The sequence below is a fragment of the Atractosteus spatula genome, chromosome 3, assembly GCF_055471065.1.
Source record: "Atractosteus spatula isolate fAtrSpa1 chromosome 3, fAtrSpa1.hap1, whole genome shotgun sequence".
Classification (NCBI taxonomy): Eukaryota; Metazoa; Chordata; class Actinopteri; order Semionotiformes; family Lepisosteidae; genus Atractosteus; species Atractosteus spatula.
In genome coordinates this window covers 11540252-11559054 of record NC_142708.1, presented here as the reverse complement: position 1 = coordinate 11559054, position 18803 = coordinate 11540252, and the positions used below count along the sequence as shown (strand labels likewise).

Genomic DNA, 18803 nt, shown 5'->3' with positions numbered 1-18803 from the left:
AAATGTCATTTAGGGCATCCTAAATTATATAGACATTTTCTAGTTCACCACAAAGAGGCTTCAAATCAATAGTTATTTACAATAACAACTAAACAGCACCCACATTACACAAGATACAACATAAAAGATCTGTAACCTAAAATCCTCTATAAATACAAATAGGTTCAGAAACAGTTTCTTCCCCCAAGCAGTCCGTGTCATAATCAGCACCTGCACTTTAAGGTACTGCACTGTTTGCACTATGTCCTGTCTTGGCTGTATTTTAATGTCTATTGTCTAAATTTATTGTCCATGTCTGTTTGTCATTTGTGCCTATTTTTTTTCTCTAATGTTACTGGGTACAGCTGAATGAGTAAGCAGTGCAATACACTTGTTGTATATGGCAAATAAAGAAATCTTGAATCTTGACATCTTAAATGGGCCAATGAGAGGAACACCTGGCATCCTAAACAAACAGTATACAACCCATTCCCAGATCTCCCTTCCTATAATCCTGGATGTCCAGAAGTGAAAGGGACTTAATCTCCCTGTTCTAAAAAAACACCACCAAATCCAAAACCATAACAAGGTCAACTCACCTACAGCTTCTCCTTCTTTCTGTTAACTCCACGTCTCTCTCGTCATCTCCTTTGCCTGACCTTTCTCTCTCCTGTGTCTTTTTATGATGTCTTTCTGTGTGTTAAATGTTTATTCTTCAGTTTTTATTAACCAGAGTAGAACATTTCTTTTGATCCTCTGTCTCTCACAGCCCACCCACAGCTAGGTAAACAGCTCAGTTTCAACATATTGTTTTTTTATATATTATGACCTTTACGGTTGTGACTACATTAATAAATATTTCATGATAATGGCCCTCACTCCTTACACATAGGCCAGTTACAAGAAGAAAAGTTCATAATTACACAGCCCGATATAGCTATAGGTTAATAACACTTAAAGATACCTTTATTTTGGATTTCTAAATCTGAAAACTGCTAAATTGTGTTATTACCACTCTAGGGTAATGACACAGGCAGCAGTGGGGAAAAGGAGAGACAAAGCACGCAGTGAGATTGGAATTCATGTTTTATGGTCTTGTTCGCTTACTGGACACAGTCAATTAATGAACAACTAATAAATTCTCAGGAATATACTGCATTGGAACTAATTAGAATTAATATTCTATCCTTTCTCACACTTGAATTGAAATAATTACATCATCCTTATTTTATTTTGTAGTTTTGAAATATTTTAATTTTGTAAATAGTTTAAATACATTTTTTAAACAATCCCCTCAAATTTAATGCCACATTTAACTCAGTGCCCTACGTGACTGCTTAGTTCTGAACTCAAAGGGATGTGCTCTTCTGACAAGCTAAACGAACGAAATCTTTTTACTCTTGAAACTCAGGAGACTGTAAGTACTGTATATAGCCAACAGTATTATAGGGTAGTGGAATGGCTGTGTGGCTAGCTCCCTCACAGTGTTGGGTCCGTGGGTTCAGTTCCGGGGGTGCTATATGCATGGAGATTGTATGTTCTCCCCATGTTCGTATGGGTTTCTTTCCAGATGCTACGGTTTCCTCCCACAGTTCAAAGACATACTGGTAGGTTAACTGGCTTTGGGGAAAACTGGCTTTGTTGCGTTTGTGTCTGTGTGCCTGCCCTGCCCATCCAGGGTGTACCTGTCTTGTTCCCAATGCTGGCCGGGATAAGCTCCGGCTCCCTGTGACCCCATATTGGATAAAGCAGTTTGAAAGAGGATAGATGGAATAGTATTTTAAGACTACTGTGTAAAAATTATGTACCTCTTAATATAATTCTGAATCAAGGTATTGACAAGGTATTGGAACTGTGAAGCAGATGACACAAATTAAAAAAAAAGTGTGCTGTCAAATTTCTTTCAGATTAATTCTTTATCGACTGAGCCTCCTAAGCAGAGTTTCTGAGAAATTGTCAGAGTGCTTTAAAAGGGGACAAACAATTGATATACAGTACAAGTTTAACAACAACAAAAAAACAGAACTATAGCGAAGAGTGATCAAATAACAGCACTAAAAATAGTTTTGTCCTCTACAATCTTCAGCATGTTTACTAGCAGAATTTAAATGGGATAACATTGCAGCCAGCTGGTCACTGGGCAGCCTTGGCAGACATGCATGCTATCTCTAGTTATTTCAAAATGCATTTTGGACATATTGCCCATACTTATGGGACAGTCACTGAGGTGACAGGGGGGGTCACTATGATGGCCATAGCCAAGAAGAACTATTACTGTGAACTAAAATTAATTTAATCTTCCTCTACCATCACAATTTGTTTATTAAAAACTACTGGATATGGTTAATAGTTATTTGTATTCCTATTTAGTTTCCCAGAATCTAAAATGCCCCAATGATGATCTGTTTCTTCCTCTTTATGATTATTTTACATTAATATGTATTTGCAGTGGCATCCAGAGTACTGTAGTTTATGCTTAAACCTTATGTTTTGGAGGGGGAACCAAATATATTTAATAGAAAATATAATGCTCTCAAAGTCAATGCCTAATATGGTGACTAACTCATTTGTATGTAATCCAGCAAAGTTAGCCTAGTTCATAATTTTTATTGGTAAATCTGTTGCATGACCTGTTATTTCTTTACAAAATAGCATTTCTTCAAAAAAATCGTCCTCTCCACTATACGGAATGAAGCAGGCTAAGAGGCTTTTACCAGCAATGTCGGTTTATTCATCCAGCTGAGGTAATTATTTACTTTCTTTAATCTAAATTCTAAAATCAATCTCAAAATATAAATGGCTAAATACAGTGAGGTGATTGTTTTGATGCTCGGCGCATTTACTGTATGTGGCAGACCTGTTGCAAAAAAGATTGAAACTTTAGCTGGCTACACAGATTCTAATTGCTTGTAAATAGCCAGACTAGAGGAATTTGTTAATTATTAGTAAAATGGTTAAGGGTTTAGAAATGCACATTGTCACACGGATGGTTTGATATTTAAAGGGTGATTCCTAGAGTTTATATTCACAAAATATACAATGACTCCAAAAGGGAAACATACAGGAAACTTTATTGTAGGCCTTGGTGAAGATGTTAGACATTACTTCAGCAACTGAGTTAAAGGGGAACTTTACGGAGCACAGATTGAGCAAGCCCAAATTGGAATTTAGCCAAAACACTCCTGGTCTTTTGAACAGTGTCCAAGAATTAAAGACCTCAGTTTAACATCTCATCCAAAGTAAAACATCTCCTACAGCACAGTGTTACCAGTCACAGGTCACTGGTCCTCTGGACTCTGGTCCAAAAAGAATAGTGTTACTACTGGTCCAGTAATAACACTTGTAGTGGCAAAATCTGTTCCAATAGGTCATATTATTTTCTATGTCATGAAAAAAAAATCCATGCCTTAAACACATAGATAGAATTACTGCAATGTACCCCAGCAGCAAATTTACAATGTTCAGTGAACTAAATTGAAACCTATCAACAATTCCATGCATGTGGTTACAAAGGCAGAAGAATCCCCTTTTAAATACGTATGTATGTTTCCACTAGATGGCAACAGTATCCTGGGTGAATTCACACAATTTATAAGCTAGGATTAATCTTCTAACCTCCAAAAGGGAACTGATGGCTCTGTTAAGTATTTATGGCCAAAACTATTAGTGGCATAAGTGGAAGTCAGGCATACCTCATACCTACAAACACATTAATCACTTTAACACTTTTTGGGATTAACACAACTCAATATTTTATTAACACAGATCACTAAAACTGGAGGCCCCTATTATTTTTAAGTTTCTTTGTTTAAAGCCTATTATACACTAAAAGGTAAACCCTCACATATCTTCTCCAATTCTGTAGCACAATTCTCCAGAATTGGGCCCTCAGAACCTGGTGGTTTTGATGAAAACGAAGCTCTTGAGAACAGCAGCGTAATACAGTTGTTTTAAATTTCACTTTGAAATATTTCGACTTTGATGGAAATTGTACTGTAACTTCAATGTCTTTTTTATTATAATACTATCAAGGACTACGTTAAGAAAGGATAACCCTTTGTATTGTCTGTGAAACAAAATTGAATACCTCAATTAACACCTAAATTCATATTTGAATAAACCCACAGGTGTGAGAACATTAATAAAGACAAAATATAAATTTAATTAAAGAACATCTACAAGGATAACAAAGTTGGAATCTTTCACAATCTTCCATTGATAAAAAATTATGTCACGTGTGTCTGTTCCCACTTTTTATTTCCACCTGCTCTATGTAAGCTATAGTATTAATGATCGGTTTCTTCATGTTAGTGAACCAGTCCTGGTACTTTAGCTACATCGGTTTAACTCACCTGGCCACTGACTTCCCATTCCATGCACTTCCTGTGTAAGATGACGAGCACAATCTAACCTGTCTGCTGACTGAAATTAGCATCTTTATATCTTGGAAGGGGCATAAAATACAACCTCAATGTTGCACCGTGTTATAATTAAGACATTTCACTCATACTTTTGTGTAAAGTATATTCCTAGAGCAGTGTTTCACATCTTAACTATGTTCTTTAACATTCCAATTGCTAGAAGACCAAATGGCCACTCAAACCATTACTTATGTCACAGTTTCTTCCTTTGCTGGTATTTCCTTTGGTATTTATGGGGCCAGTTTTAAAGGCTTTGATGTTTTAAATTTGGAATTGTTAATTGTTTTCTTTTTCTACCCACCCAAAACTGAGAATTTAACCCTCTAATCCACATTGGTATACATCATAAGAATATCAAAACATATTTACCTATATGTGATTATTTAATGGTTGGGTATTAATCTATTTTAGCATTTCTGGCATGGTAATTCAAAGAGATGCTGGTAGAAAGTGAGTTCAAATTCACAAATAAAGTACCCTTTAAAAAAAGGCTGTTTCAGAAAACTAAGAGTAACATATAAAGGTAAAGCATAATCACGGACTCAAATTATTAGTAATATCTTAGCACTTACTTAACATTAGCAGTTGATGGAGCTTGTTTTATTAGATTTAACATTGCAGTAGAGCATACTGGAAAAATGAAATACAAGATGAGCCATATTTATAAAAAAAACAAAACATAGCTGTTAACTTCTAGGAGGTATTAAAAAAAGATTTTTACTTATCACAGTAAGGACTGCAACACTCAAAATACTTTAGGTTACGTGAGACTACATAAATAAATTAAATGAGTAACCTCTACTTTAAAACATTTAAACAAAAACATCTCTGAACAAAACCAAAAAGCATAATACTTAAAGTCAACATAATCATTCTCACATCCACATGATATGACATCCTGTATATTATAAGAGTTTTGATCAGTCTAAGATAGGAAAATATTTCTATTATAGATGTGGTTAGTGCCAGTATTATCCAGAAAAATATAATGCTTTTTATTTTTACAAACAATCATAATTTCATTTTATATTTCTAAATTACACCTATAATACAGTAGTTATATACACTTCCCAAGGCATTATGGGATAGAAAAACAGATTCTTCAGAAGAGAAGAATAAATTAATGGGTAGAAAATAATGCTTCCTGAAGATAGTGGAAGGACTGCCCATATTATTTAATTTGCCAACCAAACATTTCAGACGAGTCCGACGGTTCTCCACTGAAACCCGTCCATCCACATTTACTCTTGTGTTCTGCTTCGGACAGATGAGCAGTGGAGCTGGGAGTCTAGTATAGCTCTAACGTCAATGTGTGAGCAAATACTGTCAATACGAGAGTAAAGAATGACAAAGTAGAAGACGAGGCAGAATTCAGGCATGTTCTGATGTGACTGGATCTCCCATATCCCCGAGGTGGAGGCTGGACTGTGATGTATCCATTTATAATTCGGACCAGTGGAGGAGGAGGAGGTGCAACAGTAGTGCTGAAAGACAAAACAAGGATAAAGGACAATTAGGCCCATTGTACGATGGGCGACTGCTAGGCTATATGCTTTTTTTAAACTGGTGGTTCTTAGACCATGTCCTACAGTATCCCCTTATCCTCACATTTTTTTGGGGCACCTAATTATTTTGAAGAACTGATCCATTTAATTTACACTCTCGCTTGATTAGATCTTTTTAACCTGTTTTTGCACTTAGTGCTTGGTTTCAAGAATACCCAGCTGCAGGTGTGTCGTTGCCATGAAATGTAGTAAAGAATTCCTTTTATTCTCTGCAAAACTGCTTATTAAACGTGTACTCCCCTCATTTCTTTCTAAACACCTCTCGGTGTCTCGGTGACGACCCTGCTGATGAAGTGCAGGAGTAGGGGAGAAAAGCACATTATCCAAGTCCCGTTACTTTGAATCCACACATCTGAAAGAATGGAATCCTGTGCAAATGCAACTCTAAAAGTGCAATCGGCTTAATCCTGATCACTGGGATTTGAAAGCAGTTTTATTAAAAAATCTAAATAAGCAAGTACAGCTCAGTTAGCCTCAGTGATTAAGAGTTCCGCTGGCATGAAGACCAGAAACAGACAATTGCAGCACCACTGCTCTAAACCATTCAGAAATTATAGACATAAAGGTGTTTTTGTCCTCGAATTTTCTTTTTGTCCTCAATTTTTTATTTCCTAGAACCCACTTGACAAAATCACATAGGTGATGTACTTACATTTCCCTTTTGACAGAGCAAGGCTATGGACTGAGTGGTAATTGCTGCTCTCAGTGGTGATTAAGCACGGTGTTAAAGCGCTGTGCTTTCCCCCACTGAACTGCTCACACGCGCTACATCCCCATCTGCCAGAAAGGTCACTGCAAACACTTTCCTGTTTGGATTGTAGATTCCTGGCAAGGGCAGACATGGCAGGTTCTGACTTTCTTTTAGAAAGTCAATTTATTATACAAGACTGACAGAACCTTCACAGGCTACTAGCGACAGCCCTTCAGTTGAAACAGCTCACCGCTCCACTAAGCAAATGTTGTGCATCTGAACAGCCAACAGATATGAACCCTGCTGTGCCTGTGTGGTCTTTCCTTCACTGTTCCATGCTTAAACGGCAGAGCAAATCCACCTACTGGGATTTCTTGATAAATGTTCTGCACTAGGAGTTGGCTGCAATCCCATTGTTCAAAGTTGCTGATCTCTCCCATGCTACAAATAGGCTTTCTGTTAGCCTGCACAACAAGACGGGAGAAAAATGAATCACCAACATCTACCACATTTCCTTTGTAAAATGTGTGTGAAACGAAGTTGAATTTCATTGTTTATTGTGTCTAATGCAATATGAAACACATATGAAATATTGCCACTGATCCCCAAAAACCCCTTTTCTGGGAGCTGCTAGAGTTCACCTTATCTGCCAAAAATGTCTACACACAAACATTCCTCTGGGATTGTAAACCACGCAAAATTTGGATGTTACAAATGGCTAGATCTTGCCCAAGAAACCATGTTTTTTTTCTGAGCCTGAAGCACTAGCAAAAGAAGCTGGTCTTAAAAAAAACAGTGGAAATAATACTGTGCTCCAAGCAAAAAGATACCTTCAAGAGCGCCACAGACAATTAAATGAGGTTTTGCTGAGACGTAAGTGTGTGCAGCATGAGATTTGGTCGAGGAGTGGAAACGTGCCAGCTGGCTCTAGTGCTAAAGACCTGGAAGAGGGATGGCAAATGAATACAGGAGAGTAGGCCTCAGTCAATCCACCAAGCCTGCTGAGAATTAACATTAAATCATTTCAGCTAGGCCTTTTGATGTTCATACCTCCAAACCAGAGCAGTTGTGACTGGAACTAGGCCAGTGAAAACAAACTGACAGGTTCTTATGCTGTGACTGGCCAATGACAAAGACACAGAGAACCCAATTGCAGCTAAAATGCATCTGATCCAATAATAAGTTAAATAATTTAATGCAAAGATTTTTTTATTTTTTTTTAAAAAAAGAAAGTTGGGTGGTATGCTATTGCAATGGCTGACCTGAACCTGAAATTAGCTTGCATATTTAATCAGCATGAAATCCAAATGTTTTCATCACTACCATATGCTTTTCATTAATAATATTTACTTTTCATTGATTGGTCTTGGCTGCAAAACTTGGATATGTCCCTAGATTTTCCACTTATTTTAGAAGTTAGAATTCAGAACGGTTGCTCATTTTTCTCTCACTGTTCTTTAAGTTCCAACACCGTAAGCCTGTTTATTTTTGTTTAACTTGCATCACAAGGCTTCGTTCTCTGGCAGCAAAATCAGACACATAAGGTGTAATACAGAATGATGTGTCAGCATGTGGTACCACATAAAGAGTAACAAGAAAATCTTTATATTTTCTCATGCTGGAAGGGATCATAATATACACTTCAAGAAGTGTTTTGACTACCAAAACATAAAATAATATTTGAAAAAAAATATTTGGTACCATTATCTGGGCATTCTGTCATAACTTTAGTGAGGTTATGTTTTGTTTGGGAGGCTGCAGACAACATGATCTATTTTTTTAAAAATATATGATGTGTCCCAGCTGGTTAAGCAAAATCTGTGTTTTTCCATTATTGTCAAATATCAGGAACTCTAGGTGAAATTTTTAATCTTTAAGCCTTTGAAATAGATGAACAGGCAATTTCTCAGAACACAATTAAAAAAAATAACATTTGGAGTTAAATAAATTGCTTTAATATTTTCCCTTGTAAATGACACTCTCTTCCTATGTCTGTGCCAATATCGTCTACTAAAGATGGATGTCAAACCCCTGGCTTCTAGCCACTTATACGTTTGTTAAACCACATTTCCCTTGACTGATTGTTCTTAACCCATATTCATTATCCACAGTCAAACACTTATCAAACTGAAAAGGCTGGGAAATAAGTATCAGGGGTATCTTTGCCTTTTCACAGCCAAGAAGCCCAGAAGCTGAGCCTGTCTGGAAATGCATCATTGACGTCTTTTCAATGATGCACCATTGTAAATAATAGGGAATTAATAATGCTGACTTTCTTTGATATTCAAATATATTTCTTTTGGTAAACCATCAACATTTACTTTTAAAAGAAAACATTCCCCTCTTACTATTGGAGAAACTTACCTATACATAAACTTTCAAAGGCTGCATTCAATAAAAAGATTTGCCCACTATATGTGCATTTTAAATTTTCTCTAGAAAAACACCGTAGTTTCTAATTAACTGATGTGATTAAACTATACATTAGCTGGCCTTTCAAATCGGTCCTGTTTTCAGACTGGCTACATTTTTTAACCAAATGCCCTTTTTTTTCTAAATATGCATTCCGCAGATCCACCGTACTAAAGAATTAATGAGCAGGTTTTAACAGAATCCTACAGTGGTGGGACTAGAGGAAGCCGAATACTGAATTAGCAAAAAAGGATGTGAGGTGATGTGTGCTTGCCTCTGGCAGACCTACTGGAGCAGGTCTAGATCATACAGATAACAGAGGCTAGAGATTGCCGAGACTTGAAAATGAAACGTCATACCTGGAAATCAATTCAGAACCCAGCTGCAGCAGTTAGATAAACCTCAGGCAGGAACTCATAAGCTGTGCAATTTTAGCATTCTTAAGATCACTGATTAGTTAAGTTTGGCATATTTCCATTTTTTAACAGAGCTCCATCAGAAAAATTGGAATTGAAACAATCTTAAAAAAGAAGTACAGTTAAGATTCTCATTTTTGCGTTTCATACAGTCAACTTAGGCATGTTATGTCGACTGGCAGGTATCAAAAAGCAGAACAATCCTGTTCACCTTTTTGCTCCAATCAATAATGCCAAATTTTACGCTCCTGACAAATCACAGCTTGCTGGCTTACCGAACACAGCCCCATTTTTAGTTAAAGTTAATATATATATATTTAATTAAATACATTATAAATAATTAAAAAATTATTTAAATACATTTAAATAATTTAAGTTGATATGCATTATGTATTTCCAGTACAGTACATTGCTGTTTTAATAATGCTATTCTATAAACGTGTTTAAGAGTGCTGCTACATTGCTGGAGTTAATCGGTGTGTCAGTGCTCCACCCGTGCACTACCTCTCCTCGATGCGGACCCACAGGTCGTTGAACTGGCGGAGGCGCTGCTTCTTCTGCTTGTTCTTGCGCTTCTTCTTCAGCTTGCGCTCCACCTTCTCCAGCAGGTCCAGGCTGTCTGGGAGGAGCATGTGGGGCAGCAGCTCCTCCTCCTCGTGCTGGGGCTGCTGGTGCTCATGGAGAAAGGGCTCCAGGTGGGAGGCAGGCTCCAGCTCCTGGGCGGGGGAGTACGGCGTGTGCAGAGGGAAAGAGGGCGCCTTCGCCTTCGCGCTGAGGGAAACGGGAGGAAAACAAGGCTGTGAGGGAGAGGGCGGCACCGTAGGCTCCCAGGAACTATACCAAACGTGGCCGAGGGTTCAGAACACATTAAACAGAATTATATATAAATGGCTTCCGCCTTTGTAGCTCAGGCCGTATATTCTAATTTGGGGGCAAAAGAAGAAAGCAAGTTGTATATAACATATATATTTTTTACATGGATGGCATGGTTGTGGAGTGGTTAGCATTGCTGCCTCACAGCGCTGGGGCCCTGGGTTCGCTTGCAGAACTGGGGTGTTGTCTTTGCGGGGTTTGTAAGTTCTTCCTGTGTTTGTGCTCCAGTTTCCTCCCATAGTCCAAACACAAGCATGTTGGTTAACTGGCTTCTGGGAAAATTTGCCCTGGTACGTGTGCCCTGTCTTGCACCCGTTGCTTGCCAGTATAGGCTTCAACTCTCCTGTGGGGCCTATACTGGCAATGTATTGAATGAAGCTATTAGAAATATAGATACTGTATAGTTTAGGTGCTAATGAGAATTTCTCAAATTTCTATGTTCAGCAACAATGTAATATGATACAGCTTAGGGAGCTCTGTAAAGAGTCTCATTCATAAAAATTGTCCTTTTAAATCAACAATTTTAAAGAAGTCTTTTAAATAAAAAAATACATTTTAATTGGCACATCCTTTTCTAGTCCTGTACCACTGGCTATGTATAAGAAATCAGTTAGGACCTAGACTAAAAAGAAAACATATCCCAAGAAGAATGTTTCACAAATCTGAACTTATTTAGAAAAACGTATGTTTTTCAGTTGGACAGTATCCACGTACATACATAAAAATAATAGACTCCATATCAAGATAATTAAATCCATCTGAACACTGAAGCACAAACTGGATTTAGGAAAATAATTTGGAATTGTCATTTCTCTTCTTTTAATAAACTCCGTAAGGTTGGGATAACCAGTTTTCAATCACCTCAGATCACCCCTACATCTCTCATGCTTCCCAGATATCCACTGTCAAGAGCCTTTCACCTGGTCTCTAATTGTGAGCCCTTAAGCAGCCACAATTAAGCATCAGTAAAAGGTCTGATTCAGCTCTCCCTGAAAATTTAAGGTTACTGGCACCTTAAACACAGGGGTCAAAACTTTTTTTTTCCTCTACTGTTTCTGGGTACAGCTGAATGAGAAAGCATTCCAATACACTTGTTGTATATAGCAAATAAAAAATCTTGAATCTTGCACAGGAAGTGGGATAACCGGATTGACTCGATTAACAGATTGAATGCCTTCGACAGTTTTTGTCCTCGGCTAACTGTACACAGTGTTACGGTAACATTCCTTCTAGTTTTAATAAATGAATACCCTTTAAAGAGACAATGTAAAAGCTTGTTCACAATTTTCTCTGCCCCTTGCTACTTTGCAGGAAGTTTGGGAATTTTCTTTGGTTTATGGAGACACCTTTTCCCCTTGAATGTGCTAACCATTTTTAAAATGGCTCAGATACACATAGTGTGCATGTGTGTAGTGTTCAGAGCCTTGCAGAAATGAGAATGTAAAGCAGTTTTATTGCAAATAGTTTGAAAGCAAAAACCCTAGTTTCTCTCGCACAATTTCAGTAGTCAACAGCCTTTAGCTTGGTAGTATCTTCGTCAATCTGGGGTCGCATCTATTTTGTCACATGGAGATGATAAAAACAGGCCTACTCACACAAGGAATTTTTCCTGCATTCGCTGAGAAAGGAGTTTGAGGGATTTTTTTGTATGAACATATTCTTTCAGATAAATGATGTTTGCTCCATCAAGATGCCTGTCTCCTGTTCCTCGTGAGAACCGGAAGGCCAGGATGAGGGCAGATATAGACAAGGAGATGGATATACCGATAACAGAAAGATTGCCTCCTGGCCAGTTTGGTGATGCATAGCTCCAGTTTACTCTGAATATGCACCACAATGCAAGTTTAGAATTTTAAACGTACCGTATTTCTACTTGTGTCATTCTGTTTCAAAAACACAAAAAGGGCAAATAAGTAAAAATTGTATTAAATGCTTTGCATCAAATGATTAAGGGGTGCAGAGAAAGAACGATTTAAGCTTTGTATTTCCTCAGTATAAGGATCTAACTTCTAACACTGCTCTGGTGGAGTTCAGAGAATCTTAAGCTGACAGCTGAATAGAAATAATGGTATAAAGGACTAGGTGGTGCAGTGGGTTATTTCACAAGCCTTTCAAGTATTTAAGCTTTAAATGCCTGGGTTCCAATGCAGATTAAGTCACAAGTGTAAACCTAGAACCAAGTGAACATCTGACTGTTACAAAAGTAGCATATAATTTGGCTAAACAAAACCCTATGGAAGCAAGCACAATAGGAGAGTCCAGGAATTGATGAAGATACTCTTTCATCCCCATTGAGGGTATTGCTCTAGGGCAGAGCTGAGGAAGAGTCACAGTGGAAACACACATGTGGTAGCTTCTCTACACAGAAATATATACTTTCCATTGCCCCGGATACAGCACCTATCATCATAGTCAATAAAATAATCTCTGAAAGTCACAAGAGCCTATGTGTTGCATAATATTTAGGCCTTACCCAACACAGAGAGAAAATCAGATTCTTGGATATTTTAGTTTTGTCTGTTCTTATATAAGCCTGTGAGGCAATATAAAATGCCATGGAACCACTTCATTTACTCACAATGAGCTTGAACCTAGATATATAAAATACAATTGAGGATGTATAAATTCAAGCCTGATGTCTTCTTGAGCGCCTTCGTTATGAGCTTAGCTTCAGTTTTCTATCACGAATCAAAAGCGTTGAATTTATGTGGAAAACACGGTTCCAGCTGTGCTTCACGATAATTGTGCTGTAATAAGTTTGGTTGAGGCCCTGTTGCCCACAAGGAGGCATTCTTATACAATAAAAAACAGAACCAAAGGTTTTCCCTTATAAGCACAGTTAGAACAGTCTGATTTTCAGGACAGACCCTGCCTGTACAAGTGGAATTCTCTGATTTCAATGCTAGCACTGTGGGTATCAATGAGCTAATTGGAAAGATAACATTACCCTACCATATCCTAGTTGGCTGTATATTTTCTTTTCAAAATCTAATAATAGAAATTAGAAAGAAGTTACATGAATCATTTGTTTATGAGTGATTGCAAACTGTAAAACTGCAAATGCTAATTTACTTCTTTGACTGTTTGGGAGATAGCAATGGGACAAACATTTATGCATCGAATAATGAGCTGTCGACATATTCATCTTGCAATAAACAAGGTCTTAAAAGAACAGAAAGACAAATTATCAGTTAATGTTTTACATTATCTGCAGAAGGTACATTTTTTTGCAATAATTTAAGCATAACTGAACATCTGTTTTTGGTCTGTGGTAAAATTACACAAACTAAGGGTGTGCTTACTTGGAAAATGATTTCCATTTGAAATCTAGTCAGTGAAAAAAAAAGGCAAAAATAAATATCACACAGCCCTCAGGCTGAAGCTGCACTACAAGGGACTGAACGGCATATGTAACCTTATGCCAGTTTAAGTGATAAAATATGGTCTGCCAATTATACAGAGCCATGTTTTAAGAAGAAAGTATAATATGTAACAAATCTGCGGTCAAATAAGATGCTTGGGTTTTGACTGCAGGCTGAACACTGCCAATGGAATCTTCCAAAGATGAAGTTCTGTTTATAAAATGGCAGGTTATTCTAAATTACTGCAAGAAACATCTTAAAATTTCCAGTGTCTTATTCCTTCTAAAACATTAACTGAAAATGGCAAACATGGATAGCCATTAGACCCCCAGAAAGTCACAACGAACCCTATAAAGGTATAAGTACATTGTGAGTAATCTATGCACAAAAATTAGTTCATTACCTTCAACATTATAAACCACAACAGAGTGACTGAAAGGCTTCTGAATGTCACAGATTCAGACTGAGAAGATACAAAACTTGGTGATTGTGCCCATAGCTTGTTTTTCCCTCACAGAAACAAATCAAATCAAGGACATTATGAATCTGATTTCTCTTTAATGATGATAAAACAGAAGAACTCACATCACATTTTTTCTACCAGATTTTTTCTATCTTTATTTTTACAGCAGCCATATCACCCCTGCAACTCACAATTGTCAACCCACTGAAGCTCAGCAGGTGTGGGCCTGGTCAGTACCTGGATGGGAGACCTCCTGGGAAAGTTAAGATTGCGGCTCGAAGAACTGTCTGTGGGGCCAGTAGGGGGCGCTCACCCTGTGGTCTGTGTGGGTCCTAATGTCCCAGTACAGTGATGGCGATACAATACTGTAAAAAGGCCCTGTCCTTCAGATGTAAAACCGAGGTCCTGATTCACTATGCTCATTAAAAATCCGAGGGTGTTTCTAGATAAGAGTAAAGGTGTAACCCCAGTATCATGGCCAAATTTCTCCCTGGCCTTTACTGATCATGGCCTCCTTATAATCCCCACCTATGAATTGGCTTCATCACTCTGCTCTCCTCCCTACTGATAGCTGATGTGTGGTGAGTGTACTGGTGCACAATGACTGCCTTCGCATCATCCAGGTGGAACCTACACATTGGTGGTGGAGGTGAGTCCCCATTACTGTAAAGTGCTTTGAGTGGAGTGTCCAGAAAACTTCTATATAAGTGTTAGTATAAGGAAGGCTACTTTACACCGACACACTGACAGCTGTGAAGGGAGGAGGGAACAGATTGGAAGAGTTTATATATTTAAAAAAAAAGGAATATAAAAATTTAAAGAAGAGAGCACTTAGTTATTTTTACCTGTGAATGCGCTGCCCGGCAGGTGTGTGCTCCACTTCATAGCCTTGACTCCGTAACACATCAATCACTGTGTTGTTTCCCAGGAAGTGACCTGCAATACAAGACAATTCGACTTGCTGTCTAGTTGGACACCAGAGAATCACAGCGGTATGGATCAGTGCTCATTGAAGACATGTGGTGTAGCACCAACCTTCCCGTTCAGAGCATTGTACGCTTTCGTGCAGGCTGCCCTCTCAAGAAATCTGCCACGGTGTACATCATTTAGTCTTGCCTGCTTTGAACAATCACATCCTTATCAGATAAAAAATGAATAGCCCTAACAAGGAGATAGTACAATTATGACACAACAGCCGGTGCCAAGAGGTGGCAGACACAGTCACATCCAAACCTCGACACAATGCTAATATCCATACCACACCTGCAAAAGTGAGATGGGGAATTATTACATTTTCTCTGAGACGTCACGTGTAACATGGTAGGATTCTGTAAAAATGAAATGCACGAAACTGTCAAACGCCACAAGCCTAGAAGCACAAGGGAGTTAAGCTCAAGGGTTCTCAGTGGTCAGGCTGCTTGTTAAACAATGGAGAGTTGTAAATACCATCAACTGAGAGGTCTCACTGTGGCAGAAACATTCTTACTCGGGACTAAAATAGGCCTGAAGAGCACGACTGAGAATTGGCTTCTGTCACCTGTTCCTATTCTTTAGCCCGTGTGCGCCCCTGTGACCTGGAAAGAAAAGGCCTGCACTTTGAGCTGCTGAACTCCCTCACAGCTCCTCATTTTCCCTCATAGTGAGGTGAAATGATGCATTGAGGGGTCGGGTTGCTATGTCAGGGGGTCTCCATTCTTCTCCACTCATTCACAAAGGAAATGGGATCCCATTGTGTGCACTAGCTCAGCCATGTACCATATCGATGTGCAAACAAAGGCTAGGCCTTTAATCTATGCCTAATGGAAGGAGAGGAACACTTAGGCAAGATAATGCACTGATAGAGAGGCTTTCTCCTCCAAGATAACCAAAACTGTAAAAGAACTCCCCAGAGAATATCCCAGACCATAGGCTCAGTGCTAAACTCATTGAGACTGAAGTACTCTTTGGCACAGTAAACAAATGTGATTCTCACATAAGTGAATTTCTAAAACAATAATATGGGGCTTAGAGACATGATTTGAAAGAATAATCGTTGGGAACTAATCTACTATGGTAATAAAAACACATAAAACATAAGACATATTGGATGTATACTTCCATAATAGTTGGAATGCTACATGTATTGCTAACGCAATGCGTTGGCACCTATACAATCAGATGACATCACCCAAACCCTGTTCCTTATATTGCTCATTAGCAGCACAGAGCACTATAGATGGTATACCTTAGCAGTCCAATCTGTGCTGTTAGTGTATGAATCATACATGTTGTGATTCAAATAATTATGATGAAGCTTAAAGTAATGGCAGTAATAAACGACTTCAAAGTTTTTTTTTTAACTACATAAAATTACAGCCATTTTGAGTCAATATTTACATAATAGCAATTTTTTTACACTGGAATGTTAAAAATGGAGTTTTGTGAAGATTAAATTTGCTAGAACACCATCAAGTGAAATGGTTTTACTGCTGTAATTGCATTTTTGCTCAAAATAATGAGCAGGCACAGAAAATGCTTTCTTGTCACATAAGAAATATTAAACAGTTCAACAATGTCCCCTTTGGCCAGTTCCTGAACTTTGAATTGAATATGTATATTTTTTAAAATTTATAACAGGAAGCTTGCAGTCCAGACAGAGATCACATATCCACTCAGTACTTTTTTTTTTCACTGAACACATTAAATTTTGCGACGTGGGAGTGATAGTGAAACCCATAGCTTGCCAAACCTAAAGAGAAACTAAAAGACCTGGAGTTATTCTTTCGTTTTGTTTTGCAGATGTATTATACAATTAACATTAGCTTATTTCTTGTGATCTAAAATTAACTGTGTTTTATTGTATTGTATATATATTTCCTAAAACAGAAGACATGATATGACCAAATAAGAAAAAGGTCAGTTGGTATACATTTATATTGTTTCATTTTTACAAAGAGCCATAAACAGAACAGATTCCCTTGACCTGACAGGGTGACGTTTTGACCTTACTTTTAAAAGAAATGGGTAGATAAGTAGGTTGATAAAACTCCAGAAAATGAATAATGTTTCTTCAGTTGCTTTTTTCTCTCCTGGAATTATTGAATTTTTTTCCCCAAACATTCCCAGGAGAAACTTTCTCAGCAAGGAGTTCCATGAGGAAGAAAGAGCAAAGAGCAGAGTTAGGAAACTGATGCCACAATGATTTATAAGACTGGCGTTAATGAGGTAATTTAGGTACGACAAATGGAAGTGTTAGCACAATGAAACACACCTCTGGGAAATGGACATCAAAAGGAGACCCACAAACTGTTTCAGGCGGTATAGCAGTTAAGTACTGGGTTATGTTAGAAGTAGACAGTGCTTTGAATTAGCTATAGACTTATTTAATTCTCTTTTCAGGGCAGATCACTGTGCATCACAGTACAATCCAGTGCTTAATGTATTGTATTACATTCTTTTTTAAAGTTTGATTTATTATAGAGAGTACAGCAAACGAAAAAATAGCATATGCAAATTGAATGTTGCTGTTGAAATTGTACTTACATATTTTAAGTAAATGGATACAAAGACCGACTGAGCAATTTTTATATAGTCTCGGAATCGGCAAAAGCCCCAAATCTGGAGATTTTAAACTGTAATAAAATTAGTTGATAACCACTTGTTACCACACACATGGATCAAGTTTATCTTGACCAAATAAGATAAGAATAATAAAATGTCACAAAAGTTTCCTTGGTAACAAACAGAAATATGAGAAATATTTTTATCAGAAATATGAAAGGATACATGTAGATTAAAAACTGACTTTTAAATCTCACTTTAATCCAACAGCATTACAAACTGTCTGAGAGGACTAAAAAAAGGCAATTTCCCTTTTGAAGAGGAGAACCATGTTTAGCAACATACCATCAATGATTCTTTTTCTGACTGTTTTGCCACACTGTACCACATAGGCAATGCTAAATTACAGCTGGTATGCATGACTGCATCAGTTCTGGTAATAGTTCATCTCAAACACTGTTTATGTCAGTGTTTTCAGTGTAAAATCGATGGAAGATTAATGCTATAAAGATGCTGGCACTCATAGAAGGTTGCCTGACCAACAAGAAAGTTATAATATGTACATGCATTATACACCTCACCATATAATAAAACCCATTTTAAAGCAAAAATTGACATTCCTCTATCTATTTTAACATCTGGCATGCAAACTCCATTTTTTCAGTTTTATATTTTGGCAAAATGAAATAAAAAAAACAGTACATGCAAAATCCAAAACAACGCTGGGCTTAAATGCTCCTTCTTTTCTATATTAGAAACTATTATCTATATTAGAAACTTTCGGCCAGTTTGCTTTAATTTCAATAGCGTAACCATGGACAAGATGTGTTCTTAGAACGGACAATCCTAGCAAACACTGCTTGTGTTTTAGAAACAAGAAAGAACTAGTATAATCTGTATGAATTCAATGGAAGGAAGGAAAAGGAAATTTTCTTTGCCTAGTATTAATTTTCATTGTACACAAATAAGAAAATACTGGTTTTATCATTTCCAGTGTTATTTTTTAAATAATGATTGGTATATCTGAGAAATTAGTCAGTTGTGTGCGCTACATCTGGTCTATTCAGACAGTCCCCTAAAC

The 18803-nt window shown here is 37.5% G+C and overlaps 1 protein-coding gene across 1 annotated transcript in view; it reads right to left on the bottom strand.

Moving 5' to 3' along the window:
- Positions 1-3031: 3031 nt before the first annotated feature.
- Positions 3032-18803, bottom strand: part of trabd2a (TraB domain containing 2A) — a 93264-nt gene continuing 77492 nt past the window's right edge. The window contains exons 5-7 of the mRNA XM_088911013.1: positions 15028-15118; positions 9989-10255; positions 3032-5884 (exon numbers count right to left, since the gene is read on the bottom strand). Of these exons, the coding sequence (XP_088767139.1) occupies positions 5689-5884; positions 9989-10255; positions 15028-15118 (554 nt within the window). The 3' untranslated portion in view covers positions 3032-5688. The remainder of the gene's footprint in view (positions 5885-9988; positions 10256-15027; positions 15119-18803) is intronic.